This window comes from Atractosteus spatula, chromosome 11, assembly GCF_055471065.1.
Source record: "Atractosteus spatula isolate fAtrSpa1 chromosome 11, fAtrSpa1.hap1, whole genome shotgun sequence".
Classification (NCBI taxonomy): Eukaryota; Metazoa; Chordata; class Actinopteri; order Semionotiformes; family Lepisosteidae; genus Atractosteus; species Atractosteus spatula.
This window is the reverse complement of record NC_142716.1, coordinates 8569753-8590933: the sequence shown is the minus strand read 5'-3', so window position 1 is coordinate 8590933 and position 21181 is coordinate 8569753. Positions and strand designations below refer to the sequence as shown.

General features: G+C 37.2%; 1 protein-coding gene across 3 annotated transcripts in view; it reads left to right on the top strand.

Annotated features, from left to right (window-relative positions):
* agla (amylo-alpha-1,6-glucosidase and 4-alpha-glucanotransferase a) overlaps nucleotides 1–13882 on the top strand; it is a 31759-nt gene extending 17877 nt beyond the window's left edge. For all 3 annotated transcript variants that reach the window (XM_088927347.1, XM_088927349.1, XM_088927348.1), the window contains exons 23-34: nucleotides 625–758; nucleotides 1149–1324; nucleotides 1481–1583; nucleotides 2836–3061; nucleotides 5889–6000; nucleotides 8870–9005; nucleotides 9233–9345; nucleotides 10220–10431; nucleotides 10862–10959; nucleotides 11217–11304; nucleotides 11429–11562; nucleotides 12751–13882. In XM_088927347.1, coding sequence (XP_088783473.1) covers nucleotides 625–758; nucleotides 1149–1324; nucleotides 1481–1583; nucleotides 2836–3061; nucleotides 5889–6000; nucleotides 8870–9005; nucleotides 9233–9345; nucleotides 10220–10431; nucleotides 10862–10959; nucleotides 11217–11304; nucleotides 11429–11562; nucleotides 12751–12868 — 1650 coding nt within the window. In that variant the 3' untranslated portion in view covers nucleotides 12869–13882. The remainder of the gene's footprint in view (nucleotides 1–624; nucleotides 759–1148; nucleotides 1325–1480; nucleotides 1584–2835; nucleotides 3062–5888; nucleotides 6001–8869; nucleotides 9006–9232; nucleotides 9346–10219; nucleotides 10432–10861; nucleotides 10960–11216; nucleotides 11305–11428; nucleotides 11563–12750) is intronic.
* Nucleotides 13883–21181: the final 7299 nt, after the last annotated feature.

The window sequence follows — 21181 nt, the reverse complement described above, 5'->3', positions numbered from 1 at the left end:
GGCTCACACCTGCTTAGCTTCAATGGGTTGCCAGTTGTGAGTTGTAGAGTGATATGGCTGCTGGCAAGTTACTGCTGTATGATATTGTATTTCATTTGACATTCATCTTTGGCATAATTGTTCTGAAAATGAAGCATTATATTGATACACAGTGAAACTTTCTTTTAAATGTTTTATAGCTGTTTTCCCTTTAAAGGTTTTTTTTTATTTGCAGCTTGCAAGAGACAAAGATCTACAGTACCAAAGCATTTTGTTCTGCAAAATCTGACCTTTTTTTCCCCAAAGTAGTGTCACCTGGCAGCATTCTGTGCAGCATTCTTTCTCACAACTCCCTTTGATTTACAGAAGAGTCATTTATGGTGTGTGTTTCGCTCTCCTGCTTAAGCATCTATTAAATAAATGAGGGCTTGCAAGAGGCAGACTGTAGGAACTTGCATCGTTAAAGGATTTAATAATGAGTTAACATGCTGCGCAGATTGGCATTGTAACAGTTTTTTGTGTTTATTGTGGATCATATAATTTTTATATAATGAAGTTTTTGGCGTGCCTTTCATTTTCTGCATGTTTTATTGAAATGATTTAGCAGTTAATGCAATATAAGGCTGCAAGGTTTTCTCTCAACAGGTTGGAAAGTGGTTTCAAGCCGTGTTTGCATACCTGAAACACCTTCCTCGTTATCTCATCCCGTGCTATTTTGACGCCATTCTTGTTGGGGTCTATACCAACCTTTTGGATGTCGCATGGAAACAGATGTCAAGGTTTGAGTGATCAGTATAACATGCTTTTTGAAAGGAAAATTAAAACCTAAAAAGGGACAACTATTCTTTCCAAGTCAATGGCTTTTAATCTGAGAATGTCACAAATCCAAAAATAAAAGCATATTATGCCTTATTACATTGTTAAACAAGAATATAGACTGCCATGTGGGGAATTCTCTGAAGGCATAATATCTCTTTCTTAATTTATTATGGATTTGTTTGTTTTTAAATTACTGTGGTGTAAAACCCAGTCCACATGCATTGAACATGAGAATGAATTTTTCAATTCTAAGTTTGAAATGTTTGTCTGCTTAACAGCAGCCCTAATTGCAAAGCCTTTCTTTCCCAATTTAAAAAGGTTTTTTTACACTTGCTGGGTCTGGTTTTCAGTTTCGTTCAGAATGGGTCCACGTTTGTGAAGCTCCTGGCTCTGGGCTCCGTTCAGATGTGTGGCGTAGGCCGTTTCCCTGCCCTGCCTCCACTATCCCCCGCCCTGCAGGGGGTGCCATACCGTCTGAATGACATCACCAAGGAGAAAGAGCAGTGCTGCGTCTCCTTAGCTGCTGGTGAGAGACATAACCCCCCCCCCCCAAAAAACAATATTTCTTCATAAAAAACATTTAAATACTTCTATTCCATTTTCATTTTAGAGTGTGATTTAATGGATAAATTTTCGATTGAAAATTTATATTAATGTTTCACTTTCTCTTCTGTACCGTAAGGTCTGCCACACTTCTCTTCTGGAATTTTCCGGTGCTGGGGACGAGACACGTTCATTGCCCTACGAGGACTGATGCTAGTTACTGGGCGATACCTTGAGGCCCGGTTAGTTCATCAGACTAATATTTCTAACCTTTAATTCACCAAGACAGATTTTAAAATTCTTATTCTTCAATGTTAGAATTTTCTTTAAATGTAAATTCAACTTAACTAGTGCAGAAGTTGTAGGTCTTTAATGTGTTTTTGATTTTTGTATCACTCGTAGTTAATGTTTTTCTCCCATGAAAAATCTCATAAACACACAGTTAGCTGGATGACATTTTCCTTTCTGAATCCAGATGTTCCTCTGCATTCAGAGAAACCCTAGATAAAAAAGCATTTCTGATCAATGTAAATACAATACTAAAATAGTATGAAAAGTTTAAGGACTGAACATTCTCAAAACTTTTACAGATATATATGAGTAATATGTTGACTATACATTTTGAATTTTTATTGAGTACTTATTTTGCTCAGTCCTCTTTTCATGAAATTCTTCTGCGTGCTAAAAGCCTGCATACGGCATATACTAAAAATCTGGTTTTCCGTCTTTGTCTTGGTGAATACGGTGGTAGCCAGTGTAAAACCTGATTTAGTGAACTAAATCGAGTTAGTGATGTCGTAATGGAATAACTAAAGGTAACCTGTTGAAAAGCACAACATTGGAAAGTTGAAAGAAGAAACAGTTTTGTCTGCTGAGTCATTTTCACACCTGATGCGAACTATGTAGTCATGATGTAAGAGAATACAGTTGTCTCATTGGTTTCAGGTAAATATTTATTTGGAGACATACTGTACATTTTCTTGTTTGCTATGCACAGTTTCCTGCTCAGATTTCATGTGCACACACCTTACCAATGTCCACCTGAAGCAGTTTGATGCATGACATTTCTTTGCAGTAGAAAGCTGGGGCGATTGACTAATTTGATACATTTTTGTGCAGTCTGTAAAATCCCATTTTACACAGGACATAACAATAATTTATCACAAAAGCCTGTTTGGCAGCAATTGGGGACTAACTAAAAATAAAGATGGAAATGATCTGCCAGAGAAATTATAAATATGTATTTCAAGTAATGTAATTCTATGCATTTCTTATGGGTTGTCACATTGTTTATGCAAAGTCACTCTTTCTAGTGTGTTTCACAGATTTTATGGCATTTTATAAAGCCATTAGGTAGCTCCAAAATTATATCTCTGAACCATCTAAAAATATATAGATTAATTGAGCTTTGGGCACCTAAAAAACATACACAAATCGGTATTGTAAGCTATTTTTACTGGTAAGTAATGAACCAACTATTCTTTTTCTTCTCAGGAATATTATTCTTGCTTTTGCCGGTACTCTGAGACATGGTCTGATTCCAAACCTGCTTGGCCAGGGTACCTATTCCAGGTACAATTGTCGCGATGCTGTTTGGTGGTGGCTTCAGTGCATCCAAGACTACTGTAACATTGTTCCCAATGGAACTGAAATCCTAAAATGCCCAGTCTCCAGGATGTACCCCACTGACGACTCTGAGCCACAGCCAGCTGGAAAAGTGGTGAGAATGTTGATGTTCTTTGAATTCCTGAGATCACATAAAACACAGGGGCAAGTTCTGGGTGGTTGATGAATTATATTTGCCTACAATATATGGTATATGTTTTGAATAATGACACTTCAAGTGTGATTCAGATATTTGAATTGAAAAGTAGTTGCCATTAGAATAAAATTAGAACTGTTTTTGTCTGGGATGACTGTTTTTTTCTCTGTTTATTCACAGTTTCCCAAAACCAGCATTGATTACTTTAGAGGTTTTACATTGACAAATCTTGGCATTTATTTTGTAAGGAACTCAAATTGTGAGGATTGTGTGGTCCTTATTAAGAACAGGCTTTGAATTATAGAAATGCATCCTGTCTAGGTCTGACCTTTTCATAAGACGAGGAGAAGTGACATTAATTAAAAGGTATGTCACAAAATTAAAACGCATCCGTTTAGGTTGTTCTGCTTCCTCATTTTATGAAATGGTCAGAGCTAATTCCACATCTGTTCCCAGAATTCAAAGTTAATATTTACATGCAGACAAATACAGTATGTTTCAGCAGGTCAGTATTTATTACAATATTACAATGAGGAAATACAACGTTCTTCAAATTGGGTACGGTATTAAAGGTTGTTTTTCACAAGTAGTGTACCTTTCCTGTCATCAGAACACATAATTTACATGGATAGTGTAAATAACTTTTTTGTTCAAGCTATTCTTGTTTTTTGAAGAAAATAAATTTATACATGAGAGGTTTGCATTCTTGAAAAACAATAAGTCACCATAGAGCAGCTCCTGGTGGATATTTTGTTTACCTCCCACAAATGGACTGCTCTTGTAAAAATAATACTATTGTTGTATTTCAGCACAGAAAGTAGGATGTATAGCAGCATAATAAGCCTTTATAACCTGATATCTGTTGTGGTTTCAATTCAGGTGTTGCTGTGATATTGTAATAAAAGCTTGTTTTCTTAAGTTAAACAAATATTTGGTGCTCTTTTAGTCTGTAGTCTGGTTCAGGAGTTGGTAACCGTGCCTTCTCAAAATCTGATATTTTGTTTTGCTTCACTTGCATGCGGTCATGTGAAAAAGAATGTACACCCTCTTTCAGTTCTATGGTTTTATATGTCAGGACATAACAAAAAATCATCTGGTCCTTACCGGGTCCTAAAATTAGGTAAATCTAACTTCAAGTGACAAACAACACATTAACTAAAAAAAGCCAAAATGCAGAAGCCATGTGCGAAAAACTAAGTACACCCTATGATTCAGTAGCTTGTAGAACCACCTTGAGCAGCAATAACTTGAAGTAATCATTTTCTGTATGAGTTTATCACTCTCTCACATCGTTTTGGAGGAATTCTGGCCCTCTCTTCTTTACAACATTGCTTCAGTTCATTGATGTTTGAGGGCATTCATTTGTGCACAGCTCTCTTAAGGTCCTGCCACAGCATTTCAATGGGGTCGAGGTCTGGACTTTGACTTGGCCATTCCAACACCTTGATTCTTTTCTTTTTCAGCCATTCAGTTGTAGATTTGCTGGTGTGCTTGGGATCATTATCCTGTTGCATGACATAGCTGTCGGACAGATGGCCTCACATTTGTCTCTAGAATGCTTTGGTGTAAAGAGGAGTTCATGGTCGACTCGATGACTGCAAGCTGCCCAGGTCCTGTGGCTGCAAAACAAGTCCAAATCATCACCCCTCCACCACCGTGTTTAACGGTTGGTATGAGGTGTTGTGGTGATACGCTGTGTTTGGTTTTCGCCAAACATGGCATTGTGCCTAATGACCAAACATCTCCACTTTGTTTCAGAAATCTTGTGGTGTGTTCAGATGCAACTTTGCAAACCTAAGCCATGCTGCCATGTTCTTTTTGAAGAGAAGGGGCTTTCTCCTGGCTACCCTTCCATGAAAGTCTGACTTTTTCAGTCTATTTCTGATACTATTGTCATGATCTTTAAAATTTAACATGTTAACCAAGGCACATAGATCCCTAGATGTAGCTCCTGGGTTCTTTGTGATTTCTCTGAGCATTACAGTATATGGTCTGACCTTGGGGGGGGGGGGGGTGAATTTGCTGGGACATCCACTCCTGGGAAGATTGGCAACTGTCTTGAATGTCCTCCATTTGTAAAAAATCATTCTCACTGTAGAATGATGAATTTCAAATTGTTTGGAAATGGCCGTATAATCCATTTCCCAGATTAACCCAGATGGATGAGCTGCAACAATTGCTTCTCCGAGTTCACTGCTGATGTCTTTTCTCCTTGGTATGGTGTTAACGCACATCTGAATGCTCCAGACCACCAAACTGCCAAAAGTTCTGCTTTTATAGAGGTGGTCACACTTCCTGATGATCAACTAATCACGTGCATTTGATCAGCAGAACCTGGCTGCTGATTCCCTTCTTAATTCCTATGGAAGCAGTAAGGGTGTACTTAATTTTTTCCACAGTTTCTGCATTTTGGCTTACTTTTTGTTGAATAAATAATGACATAGTGAATCTGTTATCTGAGGCTATATTTGTCTAATTATAGAAGTTGGTGAGGACCAGACGATTGTTATTTATGCCCTGATGTGTAAAACCATTGAATTGAAAGAGGGTGTACTTTCTTTTTCACATGACTGTAGCTCAGAAACCTACTGTACCTTTGATGTAGTTTAAATGTTCTGTTATGTTTTCATCATTTTCATAGTTTCAGTTATTTTTTGTATAGTATAGTAATGCATTTCCCAGATAGTAACAAGGAGAAAGTTGTTTTTGTTTCTGTCCTAAGATGTCATAGTCTTCATCATCTGTAGCAGACGGCATATATGAACTATGTGGTGTTGTCTCCTAGGACCAGCCTTTGTACGATGTAATTCAAGAGGCAATGCAGCGACATATGCAGGGAATAGAATTCAGAGAGAGGAACGCTGGCCCCCAGCTGGACCGAAACATGAGGGATGAAGGTGCCCATTGCAGATGAGAACTGATCTCTGTTCAGTGTTTGGTGATGTATAGAAAAAAATCTCTTAAAGGTCCTAAAGACATACTAATCTTTAAGATCAATTGATAACAAGCTTGCCCCCTCTGTGGATGTGGATATGTTTATGAACATGTTCCACATTCCATGTACAGTAGGGTCTCAACATCTGCAAATTTAACATTTTGCGAATCTTCTTATTCACACGTTTTGGTCTGGCCTGCATGGCCTTGGGTGGAAGAAGAGTGTAACGACTGACTGAGATGAATCTAGCTAGTGAGAGAGCTTTTCCCTGCCCCATACCTGAGTACCCACTAGCCAGCATCCACATCTCAGTGTAATCTTGTTTTTGTACTGTGTAGTGGTTTGATGGGTTTACTGAGACAATTATTAATTGTAACAGTAATCACGAGGTTGTTCATTGTAGCTTTTAGAAAATCAATCGTCAGAACAACTAACAACGCACACACACGGGTTCAATACACCAGATACATTTATTAATATAAATTGTGCACCAAAGATATACTAGTCTGCCTGGATACGAGAGGCAGACCTTACTGTGAGGGTTATCAATATACAAGGTATATAATCTCGAAGACATGCAAACACAAAGAGATACACAACAGAGAATATATGTCAATATATATCGTTCGGTTACCAAATCGCTAATCAGTGTTATTACCCACTGTTACTCTAAACTCGGAAGTAAATACATTACTCATGAATTAAATTGATAACAACTTGTGTTGAGGTACAATTGAATTCTCGAGACGCAATGTAGAACATGGGGTTTACTTATCCACTGTGTATGGATTTGGAATCTCCCGGCACGAACACCAAACCAGCTGACAGGCTCTGTTGCAGCCTCTGTTGCAGCGGTTGTCCAATGGGCATTGTGTCGGCATCCTCTGGCTACCGGCCAACCAGTCAAGGCGCAGCTCGGAGTAGGACGGGCGGAGGAATCTGACTGCGGCGCGCAGGGCAGTCGTTGCTCCGAGGGGATCTACCAGCAGTACGGCTGGCTAGTAGAAAGTCTCTGCACCGCGAGTCCTCACAAGTCACTCTTTTGCCTGGGAAGAAGCTGGTTCGTTCCCGGTCCAGCGCTGCTTCTGAATAAGCTATTCAGGTTGTCGACGAGGGTCCAACTGTAGGCTGCTGTTGATCAAGCGGAGCATTCACGTTGGTATATTCTGAGTACGTACGGGATCCTCGGCCTCGCGCTTAGAACAAAGTCCAAGTCCTTTTGCAGACAACAGCAGTTGTCACGTGATTGTCTCTGAGGATGCGCGAAAATGGCCAAGGAGAGCCCCGATCTGAGCTTGCACTCCCTTTTTGACCAAGGCCCAGATGTGTGCTGATTGGTTGAGAGTTTGGCGGGCATTGGAGACCCACGTGGTATTACCACGCCCTGCCAGTCCCTGATTGGTTGGTCAAGATGAGATATAAGTCACTTACTCTTGACACTTAGGAATGCAGTCCAGATGTCCATTCGGCACTCCCTAGACTGATAGGCACCAATGGGTGACCATTGATCATGATAGCCAGGCTTAGCTAAGTGCATCCCCGTCTGGGAGCTTGTTCCTTATCAAAAGAAAACATCTTAAATCAGCCTGCATGAATACTTTCTCTGTGGCTGCACCACAGAGATGGAGGGTGAGATGATGCCTCCTTTAGGACAGCATACCAACGCTTAATTCTGTCTTATTAACAAGCATTGCCGCTACAACTGTAAAGACCACTCTCAGTTCTGTGTCAGCGGCATGGAAAGTAACAGAATAAAGATGACTTTACAGGCTCACTGGCAGTTTTATTGCCCATTTCATCGCAGTATGGAGTGCTCATCACGGAGCAGGGATAACCGAGAGAAAGTGCAGGCATCCACTGGACACAAAGGAGGGATTCATGTTGTTTAGTTTAGCCGATTACTATAAGTTTGTGATCACTGTAGTTAGTTTCAGTTGGATCAATGTTTCATAAATTAACCTAAAGCCCATGCATAAGTGCTTTAATTGTTATATAAAAGAGGCTGACCTATGGGTTTTAGCCATGCATAATATGTTACATTGTCGTAAGTGAAGTTAGTTGTACATGACGTATCTCTGCACTAAACCCTTGCAAATGTTGAGACCCTATTATATTGGAGAATTCATGAATGCATCCCTAGAATGTAGAATTTCCTGCGGTGTGAGCCTAATTACATAATTGGTGCTGGACTGGAACTCTTCGTCTCTGACAGGCATTTATTATTAGACTGTCCCCAGCACTCGACAGTCTTGTAATGTGACTTTTTTTCTGCAAGCATTTTTGCAGTTTTCATGTTGACGCACTTAGTTTCCCAGTTTTAAATCATCCAAAGCTGAGCATCAGAAAATGAAAGGTATGTATGGCTCATAACTTAGTGCTAATAAACATTTAGCCATTAAAAGAATTCAAAAGGACTTACAGACATGTTGCAAAACGTGAAGACTCTACACAGAAGGTGCCCAAGTCCAGAATTGAAGGTCCCGAGCTGTTAGGCAGCAATTCTAACCAGTATACCACCTTGCTGCTCCATTGTTTATTTAAATATACAATATTCTTAGTACATCTTATGATTAATGCATATTCCCTTCTGGTCTTAAAGAAGACCAGAAGGTCTTCCACCAGATTTTCAGATAATAATGCTCAGTGAGTACCTGTTAACTATGCGCTCATCAACCCATTAAGGGATCAGTTGATTCAAATCAAGTCATTAAAAGTCCAGGAAAGATTGAAAACCAGAAGACACAGCAGGCCTCCAGGACCAGGCGTGAATTTTAGTGATGTAATTGATCTGTTGCTACTATAGTTTTTCAGATTTTTTCTTCTATTCTTAGGTTTCAGTGTCACAACCAGAGTTGACCCTCACACTGGTTTTGTGTCTGGTGGAAATCGATACAACTGTGGCACATGGATGGACAAGATGGGAGAAAGTGAAAGTGCTCAGAACAAGGGAATTCCTGCTACTCCAAGGCAAGGCAAAACTAATCAATACATTGAATCCAGCTCTCTGAGATTCTGCCTAGCTTCGATAGAAATGTAGCTTCTTTTGCAAGGCCTGAGGGTGTATGTTCAGTTGGATTTAACTGAAATTAACTGGTTTTAATTTGTCTTGCTGAATTGAAATGTGCTCTGAGTGTGGTGTGTTTCTGGGAAGGCTGCATGTATAATGAGGTGTAACAAGCCCAGTGTTGTTTCAGAGATGGGTCAGCAGTGGAGATCGTAGGCCTCAGTAAGTCCTCGGTGCGCTGGCTGGCAGAGCTGCACCGGAAGAAGTTGTTCCCTTATGCTGCAGTCGTGGTTCAGAGAGATGGTAAGCCACCACCATACACTCATTCAAACAGAAGCCACGCACACAGTAAAGCTAAGGACTTCCTTTAAAAACAGAATGAAAATAATTTCATATGCTGTATATCTGCTCATAAAATATTTATGTCTTTGCTTCTTAAAATCACCAAATGAATTTATCTGCTTTGGTCATTTTCCAAAAGTTTGAGAAGTGGAGGGCAATTTAAATTTACTATAGCTTAAGTGTGTGGCTGCCATTTCAGTGATGAGACAGTTGTTCCTCTTTAAAGGACCAAACTGTGTTGTTGAATATGACACTGACATTACTGATCAGTCATAAACATGGCTTGTTCAGCAGTCAAGCAAACAATTGTTGTGTTTTCTTTCTCTGTTGTTCAATCTGTCTGCACATACACATCATCACTGTGTTGTTGCTCAGTATAATAGATTGGTTCTGTGTGCTGGAGGTCAAAAGTCACATTACATGACGTGGCTTGGTCCCTTTTGACCATGTCTATATCAGCTCCCAATCCTGGTCCTGGAGGACACACCTGCTTGTTTTTGTTCTAGCCAAGCTCTATTACACAGCTGAACCCTTAATTAATACGTTAAAAATAGGGTTAATTTGAGCTGTCTGGGTACTTTTAGCTATTGCATTTCATAAGTAAAATAAAATCCCATAATACTGAGTGCAAAAAATGGCAGATATTCCAATCAAGCAATATGTCAGTTTAATTAAGGTTATGATTACGTACTTAAGCATGGTTGGAATGAAAACGGCAGGTGTGTGGTCCTTCAGGACCAAGATTGGGAATAACTGGTCTGTAGTCTAGGTCAGAATCCAGCATGCTTTCTAGGGGTCTTTAAGTCATCTAATAGTTGAAGGGTTCTTTGGACAGGAAAGCAAGTCACGGTGTCCTACGACGAGTGGAACAGAAACATCCAGGAGAATTTTGAGAAGCTGTTCTACGTGTCTAAGGACCTCTCTGATCCTAATGAGAAGCATCACGACCTGGTTCACAAAAGAGGGATTTATAAGGATAGTTATGGGGCCTCCAGTCCCTGGTGTGACTACCAGCTCAGACCCAACTTCACTATAGCCATGGTGGTGGTAAGCTGTCCTCAGACTGAATTAAACACTTAGTTTGAGCTACTGTATGTACATTAGTGTGGTTTTCAATTGCTGCAGGACTTCTGTCTAGAGTATGTTTTTATGTACATGATGTTGTGTGTTCTAAGCATTAAAATACCTATTGGCCAAGTGGAATTATGTTATTAGGGCCAGAGTCTTTACAAAAAGAAACTGTGAAATTTGAAAGTTTCTTTCAATAGATGTTTAAAAACATTTCTAGGAAATAACATTAGTAACACACTGTGAAGATTTTCAAATGAAAACTGTTTATCAATCAGATGCTGTGAAGATTATCTTGTTTGCATGCAAGGGTTTTCTTATTTTGTACACCTTCTGACTCCCTGAAGCATGCAGTAGGATGTCTCCAGCAAGCACGCAGCCCAGTTCTCTTGTTTATTTGTTTTGATAGGCTCCTGAGCTGTTTACTGTAGAGAGGGCATGGGAGGCCCTGGCTATAGCTGAGAAGAAGCTCCTGGGACCTCTGGGAATGAAGACCTTAGATCCTGAGTAATTATCCCTTTTTTCTTTGGTCTGTAACAACCCATGAACTTCACCATGATGCAACTAAATGGGAAAATGCCTTCAATAACTGCTGCTTTTTCATATCACTGAAAGAGAGAGCTGCTGTAAGCTTGACAAAATACTTCACTGTCATCTTTAAAACAGTCAAGCCATGTAACCTTCCCCACACATCTGCTTATGATCTTGAACACCAAACACATTTTAGCTGTTTCTAACTGTTTCTGACTGTTTAATATTCACAGTGACATGGTGTACTGTGGTGTTTATGACAATGCCTTGGATAATAACAACTACAACATCTCTAAAGGTTTTAACTACCACCAAGGACCTGTAAGTAGTCTTTCACTTTTGGAGAAACTACATTTATTTATTTACTTTAATCTCAGACCCGATTAGTGCACCCCTTTGTATGTATTGAGTAAACACTGTAAATGTGCTATACCTCTTCATTTAGGAATGGCTTTGGCCTGTTGGCTACTTTCTACGTGCCAAGATTTACTTTTCAAAGAAAATGGGCCAGGAAATGTATGATCAGACAGTCTACCTTGTGAAGAATGTTCTTTCTCGTCATTACGTTCACTTGGAGAGGTAGGTTTTTTTTAATTTCACAGTGACTCCAAACTGGGAACTGCCTACCAATTTCTTAACAGAACTTAGAACAGAAAATGTTGCTCCCTTATGAACCTGAACTATGTCTAGATTATACTGAAGATACTTTGTTTACATAAGGTCAGTGCACTTCACTTTTATTTAGTTTTATCAAATCCTACGTAATTTAGGCTTTTTTTTTAATGGAAATGGTTATCACTGCTCTTGTTTTAATTTTAAATTTACCTAGAAGATAACATTTTTGGCCATGCTGTACTTTAATTTAGGAGTTGCAAAATGACAATTTATGAATGAATAAAAAGCCAGGTGAAACAAGCATATAACCCTAGGGTTAGGGATATGGTTCAGGCTAAACATGTAATTGATTAATCTAAAGGGCTAAAGGACTTGGTAATTACCACATTTGTTCGAAAATATGTAAATATTTACAAATGACAATTTTAAACATAATCTGACATGTTACCTTTCTAAAAAACATTTATAAACTGGAAAAGTAGGCCTTGTGATTTTTTTGTGTTTTTTAATAGAGAACTGAATGCACTTTCTCTCCAGGCAGGCAATAAATACATTGTTTGGTAATACATGTAATAAAAATCTGAGTGTGCAGGATCCATGTTATTTTAATTTTTGTCCTTTTGTGTTTTAATTTTAACAACTGTGCATTTAATGTCCCTAAAGCTATTTTTTATTTTAACCTCAAAACCTTTTGTGTAGTTTGTGTAGAAATCGGTGCAAATGCCCCCTTCTGATTGTTCGCATTATGTTTTTGTGTAATCACAAAATGTGTTTTGTGCATTTTAAAAAGTGATCACATATCTTTTATTGGTCTACATTACATCTCTACATAGTCACTGATTTTGAAACTCTCGCATTCTAATAACTAATGGTTCATGACCCATCCTTGTGCAAAACCTTTCGGTTGCTCCATAAGACACAGTGCAACAAGACTGTTTGAATTTGTGATCACTGGCAATTATTTTATGGGCCCAAAGAGCTGAACATGGGGTAAGACTTGCCTTTACTTTATGAAGCTTATATATCTCCAAAACAAAAAAGCCTGGGCCATACGTCCTATAACACAGTTTATAACAAGAACAGGGAGAAAAGTGTTCTCTAAAGTAATATGTTCATATTTTCCTGTGTGGGGAAACTTTTTCTCTCTTTCAGGTCTACATGGAAGGGTCTGCCAGAGCTGACCAATGAGAATGGGCAGTACTGTCCATTCAGCTGTGAATCTCAGGCCTGGTCGATCGCCACCATCCTGGAAGTCCTCCATGACCTGTGAGAAGTCACTGTTTGTGGGTGATTTCCCAGAAGCCCCCCCAGTCTTCCTGCACTGGTTCTGTTTTGTGGTTAATTGAGTTTTTGGTGGTGATTTTGTGCTTTCGGTGGGATCTTTGTTTCCTCATGCTTTTGCTAAAGACTGTTTCAAGAAGATTTAGTGTCCTGTAAATGTGCTTCAAATAGTATTCTGGAAAGATAGTCATACATTTTTTGGAATTTGCACTGAGGAGCAAATAGTAGCATTTTCTGAATGCTTAGATCCTAGCTACTTTATTTTACTTGAAAGTATGCATGATTTAACATTTACAAATTGTAATGTTGAGAATGGACAGGTAATATCAAATGGACAGGTATGAACAACAGCTATATCATTTGCCTTGAAATTACTGAATAAGTACACAGATTTGCTGCACACAATGGTACTGTGCTTTGTAAAATCCTAAATAGGTTATTTTACCTATCACAACCAATTAAAACTAGGTAGAAAACACAGTAAACTTAAAGTGCACCATTTTAAGTACAGAACATTTTGTTGTTTTCCATTGTTTCATACTGTATTCTGTTACATTTATAGTTGAAATACCAAAGAGATAGTTACAAGCCTTTTAATATTTTGAATTTCACCAGGGTTCACGGTTCACTGTTTCTTAGCCACTAAGCACTTTAATAAGATTCACGGAACCCCAGAAATGTGCTGTCTGTCAGTATTCAAGTGTTTCAAAGAAGGCCTCATACCTTATATTCCATCATTTGCTCTTTTGCAAGATGGTTTTCTGGCAATGATCATGACATTACATCATTAATTATAACGATTTTTAATATATTTATTAATTCATTCAAATATGCAGTTTGCCATTTCATAATGTACTAAATGTTTGTGTTCAAAAAGTATGTTGTGCTCCTGCTGTGGTACTTTTTGTTTAAAATCTTCTTGTCTGTCTCGCCTGTATGTTATACTTGTTTTTAAATTTTTTCTTGTTACTGCGGTGTTTGATATAAATAGCATTCTCCACTACGGCTATGCTTCTCATTTTGCTTTTCTGGGGGGAAAATTAATGTGGAATATGATGTCCACTTTCACAAAGTGCAATTCTGAATGCAGTTTAAGATCCATCAGAAATGTAGAGTGATAACTTAACCATTTAAAAACCTTTTCCACACTTGCACAGAAAAAAAGTAAATTGTGACTTTATACTACATAATATGTGGTGAATGCTTATACAAACATTCTGCATATGAGTTTTCTTGTAGTTTTTCTCCTACCCCACTAAAATGTGTGTGCAGCACCAAGTATTTCTATTATCCCTACAAACTGTGTTAAAACAGAATTTGAATATGCAAAGCTTCACCATGGATTTCAGTTTTACAAGCTATTTCTCAAATAGAGTATTTTTATCACTATAATATACTATAAATATTGCTGTTGAACTGATGACTCGGAGAAAGAAAGAAATAGGTACATGAAAATGTACCTATAGTATTGTTTGATAATCCTAGAAGGGCTTTCTTAAAAACAGCATTAAAAGTATGTTGCGATTCCATTTGCGAATTCAAGCCAGTCAGATCCTGTTTTTACAATAGCTGCCTTTGAAGTTTTCATGCAATTGTAGTGCTTCAGCACTATGGCTTTATAAATTCCTGTTGTCCTTCTAATACGATTTTCTGTTTGGTTTTAAAAGAGATGAGGACACAGACCTTAAGACATTTCATATGTGGACAAACAAGTTAATCAGGTATTTTGAGTAAGTGGCAGAACAGTGATATATGCAAAAGAAATTCTAAAAACCCCAATCCAAGATATGTGGTCCTAACAGGTGATCTTTGCGGAGTTCTTTAAAGACGTTTCAGAGCCACAGAATGTTGTACAGGACAAAGCTGGTTCAAATTGAAATGCTTTGAATGACCAGCGGTCCAGAGTGTTGGAGAATACGTAGTAAAATAACATGTTTTCTGTCTTGACTAATTTTTGCCATAGTCCCCCCCTTAGTTTCCTTCACTGCCACATCATCTAGTCTCTATACTGTAGCTATTTGCAGTGAGTAAATTCCTCAGCATCTACATTTAAATGCTGCACTTACAATGGTACTGCATGTTCCCATTAATTGCCATGCCACTATTAAAGGTTGTGTGCCTATTAAGGAAAACAAGAACATCCTTCCACCTATTTCTCTTATTAAACACACAGCTAGCCCATTCAAAAGTCAGAATGGATAACCCTTGTGCACATCTGATTACATGGGACATACAATATTAAACTGGCATGCAGTGTACTTTTATTGCAGGTATAAGCCAAAGTAAACTTTTATGTAGTAGCCAAGAGACCTAAAATGCTCATTATTTTATTTACAAATAGAAAATACTACATTTTAATCATTCTTTCACACAGTAATTTGACTTAATTACACATTTGAAATGCTAATAAAATTTCTGTTCTCTACTTTACATGTTTTTGACTCCTACTTCCTGCAGGAAAGTGAGAGGCTCATGGTTAGCAGAATCAGTATAGAATGCTGAAGAAGCTGGGGAAAGAAAGAATGACCGCATGTAACGTCATATATCAGCAAAAATCCAAACACCTATCATGTAAGTTTATGGACAGCCTACATATATACATATCATCTAGTTTATCTTCTTGTGAGAGCTGGATTCATCTAACGTCTTCTAATCCTCTAAATCCACCAGTGTTTCCTCATTGAAAGTGATCTGCACATTCTATTCATATAATGTGACTGGAACATCTGCCTGCAGGTATTTAATGAATGTTACAAGTGAGGTCATAAAAATATGAAAAGACAGGTACTGGAATGTAATTATAGTGTTTTAACAGCCAGAATACTTACAGAATTCAAAGATAATGTGGTAGCGGATGATTTAACAGTTGGGCTCTTCACTTTGACCCAAAACGTCTCAAAATCCTTGACAAATGTTGCACTGGGAAATAAAAAATATTCCAAAATTGTAGAGAAAATGTGCCTTCATTTTACTTCGTAAATTACAAGAATTTAAAACCTTGATTGCTCTGTTTGTCCCAGTGCTCGGCTTTAATGTGATATTGATGTCTACAGTTTACTATTTGATTAAAATAAAACTAAACAATGACATTCTACTATAAAGTTATGTACCTGTAAGTAGACAAATACAGAAAAAATATCAACCTGAATTCAATATCACCCAAGGTATTATTGCTTGGTGCTTTCCAGACAGCTTGCAGTCGTGTCTTGGGTGAAGCAGATGTTTGGCTAAGTGAGGAATTCTAAGAAAAGTAAATAGTTATTTAACCAAAAACAGCTGTCAGTGTGAATCCCACAATTTTGTTTTATTGTTCAAAACACAATATAATTCAATGAACACATACATGTACAAAAAGACTGAGAAATCAAAATACGAACAACACTCTTTTAGATGCCCGTATCTTCACCAAAACCTTGTTAATTTGCGTTATGATTTGGGATTATAACATTCTATTTATCTGTGATCAAAAAATATTCCAAATTATTACAATTTAGAACAATTCCTCAATACATGCATTACACAACAAGCCCTACAATTTCCATGTTACTGGTTCAAAAAGAATCAAATGTCGAGTTTAAAAAATGGAATACAGTAAACTGTCAAATTCAGTTTGGTAGCTGAATGGATTAGTGGTTAGGACTCTGGATTTATAACTAGAAGGTTGAAGTTTTGAATTCCAGGTTGGGCACTTAAATTGTACATTACGAGATATTTTACTCCCATTGCCTCAGAAGAAGATCCCGCTATATAGATGGGAAAGAATCGTATATCCTTGAGCAAGATATTTCATTCACATGGTTTCAGTAAAATGTCCTGTTGCATAAATGGGTAACAATAATAAGAACACAGCAGAACTTACCGCCACATTATTACATCTTAGGCCCTGACATTGTCCCAAGCCTATAGAGATGAAGGAACCCACAGCGCTGTTTCCATCTATCTTTCGAGCCTGCAGCAAAAAGCCCTCGAATACAGAAGTCTTTGTCTCCAACGTTACTTGTAGAACAAAGAAAAGTGATATTCAATCCGGCACAATAGACGGTCAACAGTGAATACAGTAAAAATTTCAAATGTAAGTCACCCTACACAAATATTACAAATGAGTGATGTCAGGTGTACCTAAGGGTAATAAAAAACAAAAGTATTTTCCTTGTTAGAAGAAAACAGGTGAAAAGTTTTTTAGGTGTAGTCTTACCAGGGGATTTGGATTTTCTGAGCAGCTCCGTGCATCTTTAAATATATACTTTAAAAACAGGGATGGAAAATCGGAAATGAAGAAAGAAAGAAAAGGCTATTGTAGCAAGATAGGATGTTAAGTCATTGTATTTTTTTGGTGTCCGATTCATATGGAAGCCAGAAAACTTTCATCTTAAGGGGACGTTTTATGGCCCAATGTTATTCTGCAATAGGTAAAGTGAAGAGGGGGGGGGGGGGGAATGAAAGCTGCTCCTCACCTGTGATTTGGTCTCCTGGTGCATATGTGGATTTACTCGTTGTAACACTAAATGGAGGAACTGAAGTCTGGGCAACATATCCAGTATGCCCTGGCATCATGCTATCGCAGGAGATTGCAACTGAGCCATTAGGGAAACCAAAAACATCTGGCACCAAATAAGCATTCATTAGAAGCAGGCTGAAAATTGTTTTTTGGTGCATCTAAGAATAAAAGAAAAACATTACAACATTTTGTGATCCATTGATATATTTTTGGCGAATCTTTAACACTATCGTGTCATCTCCCATTATTTTTCTGAGCAAAAAGACATTGGCATTAAAAATTAAAAATTAATTTAAAGTAAAAATTAAAGTGCCACAATTGAACTCTCATTTACAATGCTTGCATCTTTGCATGACACATTCTTTAACTGAGTTTTCATTTATCAACTGTAATGTTTTAGGGTTTTTTTTATTTTCATTCACTTTTAACATTCACATTCATCCTGAATATCATTGGAATCTGTAGTACATTAATTTTGGAAGTTGGTTTAATTTATTGTGTCGTGGGAAGAAGACCTAAAAACTGCAGCTGATACAGTGTTTATTTTGATTTAAAAATGGCAACCATTTTCAATTAAGTTCACAAAATGCTTTTTCCTTCATACTCTCATGGCTCAATCACATTTATGTCTTTCCCTCCTAAAGCAGAACCTCCTCTACAGATTCCTAGGTTCTAGATGAGCTGCAACAGATATTTATGTCCAGGACGCTCAGTATATGTGTTGTAAAGAAACTGGTAAACCACACACATGTTCTTATTTCAAGCCTGAGTTATACAACTTTGTACTTCTGAAGGTTTTATACAACTGATAGAAATGTGGCAAATAAAAATCAGGTACAGCAGAACTACAATTGAAGTAAATCTCTCCATTAAATGACTTTGGTCATCTGGTCATACAATTGAAATATACTGCAGTAAAGTTCTGTGATGGAAAGTTGAAGTTGATATATCCAAGGCACTGTAAATATTTGTGCTAATATATGTAATAGCTTGATATACTGTAGGTAGTAAGTGTACATTTATTAAATAGAAATCTTACCTTTTCATCAGTACCTGTAAGAAGTAAATCTTTGGAAAAGTGAGGTTTCCGATGAGGCTAGTTAGTTAATACTGGATGGTTTTATTGTGGTCTAACGGGTGTCAGGTGTACACCCTTTGTCAGGTGTGTTTTACTTCATGCAGTTCCCAAGTGATTGAATTGCAGCTTTTTTTCTCAATAGAAATGTTTCCTATAGACATGTACACTGAATAATTTAACTGGTCAGGCCTTTTTCATATGGACAGTAAATGCGGAGTAGCTCTTAAAACATTTTTGCAATTACATAGCGTTTTTTACTTGTCCTCTCCATTGCCTTATTTTGAATATACATACGGTACAGTACATACATTCAAATGCTGTAAATGCTTTCAGATTTATGATGCATGGAACTGCAATGAGGCCATCAACATTATGTTTGATATTCTAATAAATAATTGTAATATCTGTTAGCATTCTACTGATAGGGTTATACGTCATGGATTTTGTTCTAATTTGGAATTATGGGAGTAAGTATTTCTGTTGTATTTTTCATTGTGCATGCAGAAACCTTGTGTTTTACCCTTGAGCTGTTCTTCAGCAAGAGCAACTGGTATCCCTGGGGAAATTGGTGTTTGTACGCAGGTGGTAACAGTCATTTTCCCCTGTTCGGGGAGGAAGAGTGTAGCTGTGTGTAGTGCTTGTAACATGCTTGCCTTTGAACGGATTCAGATGAAAAACACTGTAAAACATTTCCACAGCTTTAACCTCTAATGAGATGTCTGCCTAATTACATACCCCCTCGTGGTGCTTATTTGCCTTATGCCTTATACTTTTTAGAACAAAGCAAAAATTAAAAAGAAAAATATAATGAATAAATTATTCAAAGATCTTTGTTTTACTTTGAAAGAACCTCATAAGCATTGTTAATCAATCAACAATAAAAAATATAGTCCAGTCACTTTACATTTAAGTTGTACAATACACACTTGTTTACATATAGAATTGTAGGAACCTTAAACAACATACTTAACCATGTTGTTGAAGGTGATAACCTTGCACTTGCACCACAGATTTGTCTTTTCATTTTCTCATATTAAGAGTTTTCCCATTCATTTTTCTAAGTAGAATCAATATTCATGAAAGACCTAGATTAGTATTTTACTGACAAGTGGAAAATTCCATAGAGTTTTTTTTTCAGTCCTTCTTTGACTTTAAATAAAGACAAACAACTGAAGACAATAGGTTCACACCCAATCAGCTCATTAGGAAAATTTGAAACCACTGAAATATGATCTGTTCTCTTCAATTGCGTTGCTATCATGTGATTTTTTTTTTACTGTAATATGTCGGAAATAAATATAGAAAATTAAGTTTGGACACCCTAAAACGAATATATCATTTTAAATTAGTAAAAGTAATTAAATTCTTTCATTTTTAATCCATTTGACAGATTAAATTCTATCAGTTTTACACCCTTACCCATTTCTTATATCAGTTATACAACAATCACAATTAAAGAAATTAAATATTACATAAAAAAATCATTAACAGGGTTGGAAAAACTCTAAGAGTGATGGGGTATTTAAACGATTTACAGTATTTCAACAGTCTAAATTACAAATGCTATGTGGATTTTTAATTTTTCTATTAATGCTTGATGGTCACCTGACAAGAATCTTCACGTGAATTAGAGTTCATATTTAGTACTATACCTGAAACTTGCTTGGAAATGTTGATATAATGTACCAGTATCGTATTTTTTAAGCGTCAGATGAAGCGTGACTTTCCTTTACATTTGCAAGTCTCCAAGAGCTCATATTACCGTTGTTTTGCTGAGTCATGTTGACACAGGGCTTTTTCAAGAGAGTGACGATTGCAAAACAAGAGTGCGGTCTGAAGAGAAGTACTGTACAGTATTTCAAAACCAGACTTTCAAGGCATGTCTTTTCTGAGTCAACCGCAAATAAGCCCTTTAAAAAGTTTGTAACACGAAACAAATAAGCTTTTAATAGCTATACTAAATAACACAGGTCCTCAAAGAGTTAATATCAAACATGTCTTCCTCTAAACTGGACGACATTATGTTTCTAGATACTTAGTTCCAGTCTTCTGTGATTCCAGATTTTAAATCTGTGAATTTAGCAAATCGAAAAAACGATTGAGAAGCTATGAACCATTCATGTGAGCTTTCTCTGTGTGTATGTGTCATCCACCTCGCAATTATATTTAGCAATCCGGATGGAATAATAATTGGCTATTCACTAAAGTGAATAAAGTTTCATTTGCTATGGCGGCCTGAGCAAGAGATTAACATTATTTTAGATCAGAAAACAGCAATGAAATAATGGAATGAGCAATGCATAATATACAAAAACATAACAAGGTATGTGACGGGCAGAAATGATTTAATGATTTTACTGAAAAGGACCTCAGATAAAACTGAAGTCATTTAATCTTATTCTACAAATTATTCTACTCAATTGCAGTGTATATTAAAATGACTTGTGCTCTAGGGTCAGTCTGAGAAAAGCACAGCATGATCAATTGCAAGATGGTGCAGAAAGCTGCAATAAATTAAAATGACCCTAATCAATTACTGTATGACAAAGTAAGATTTTTTTGCACAATTTGTAACTTAAAACCTGTGAAGCGATTGTCTACTCTGCAAAGACAGACAATCAAACAAAATGTAATGACCTACTGTAGTAATGAGTGAAGGGAGCACCATAAATCTTGGGGCAAGACAACAAGTTTCCAACAAAACTTTAGTAGGTTATTCTGTAAAC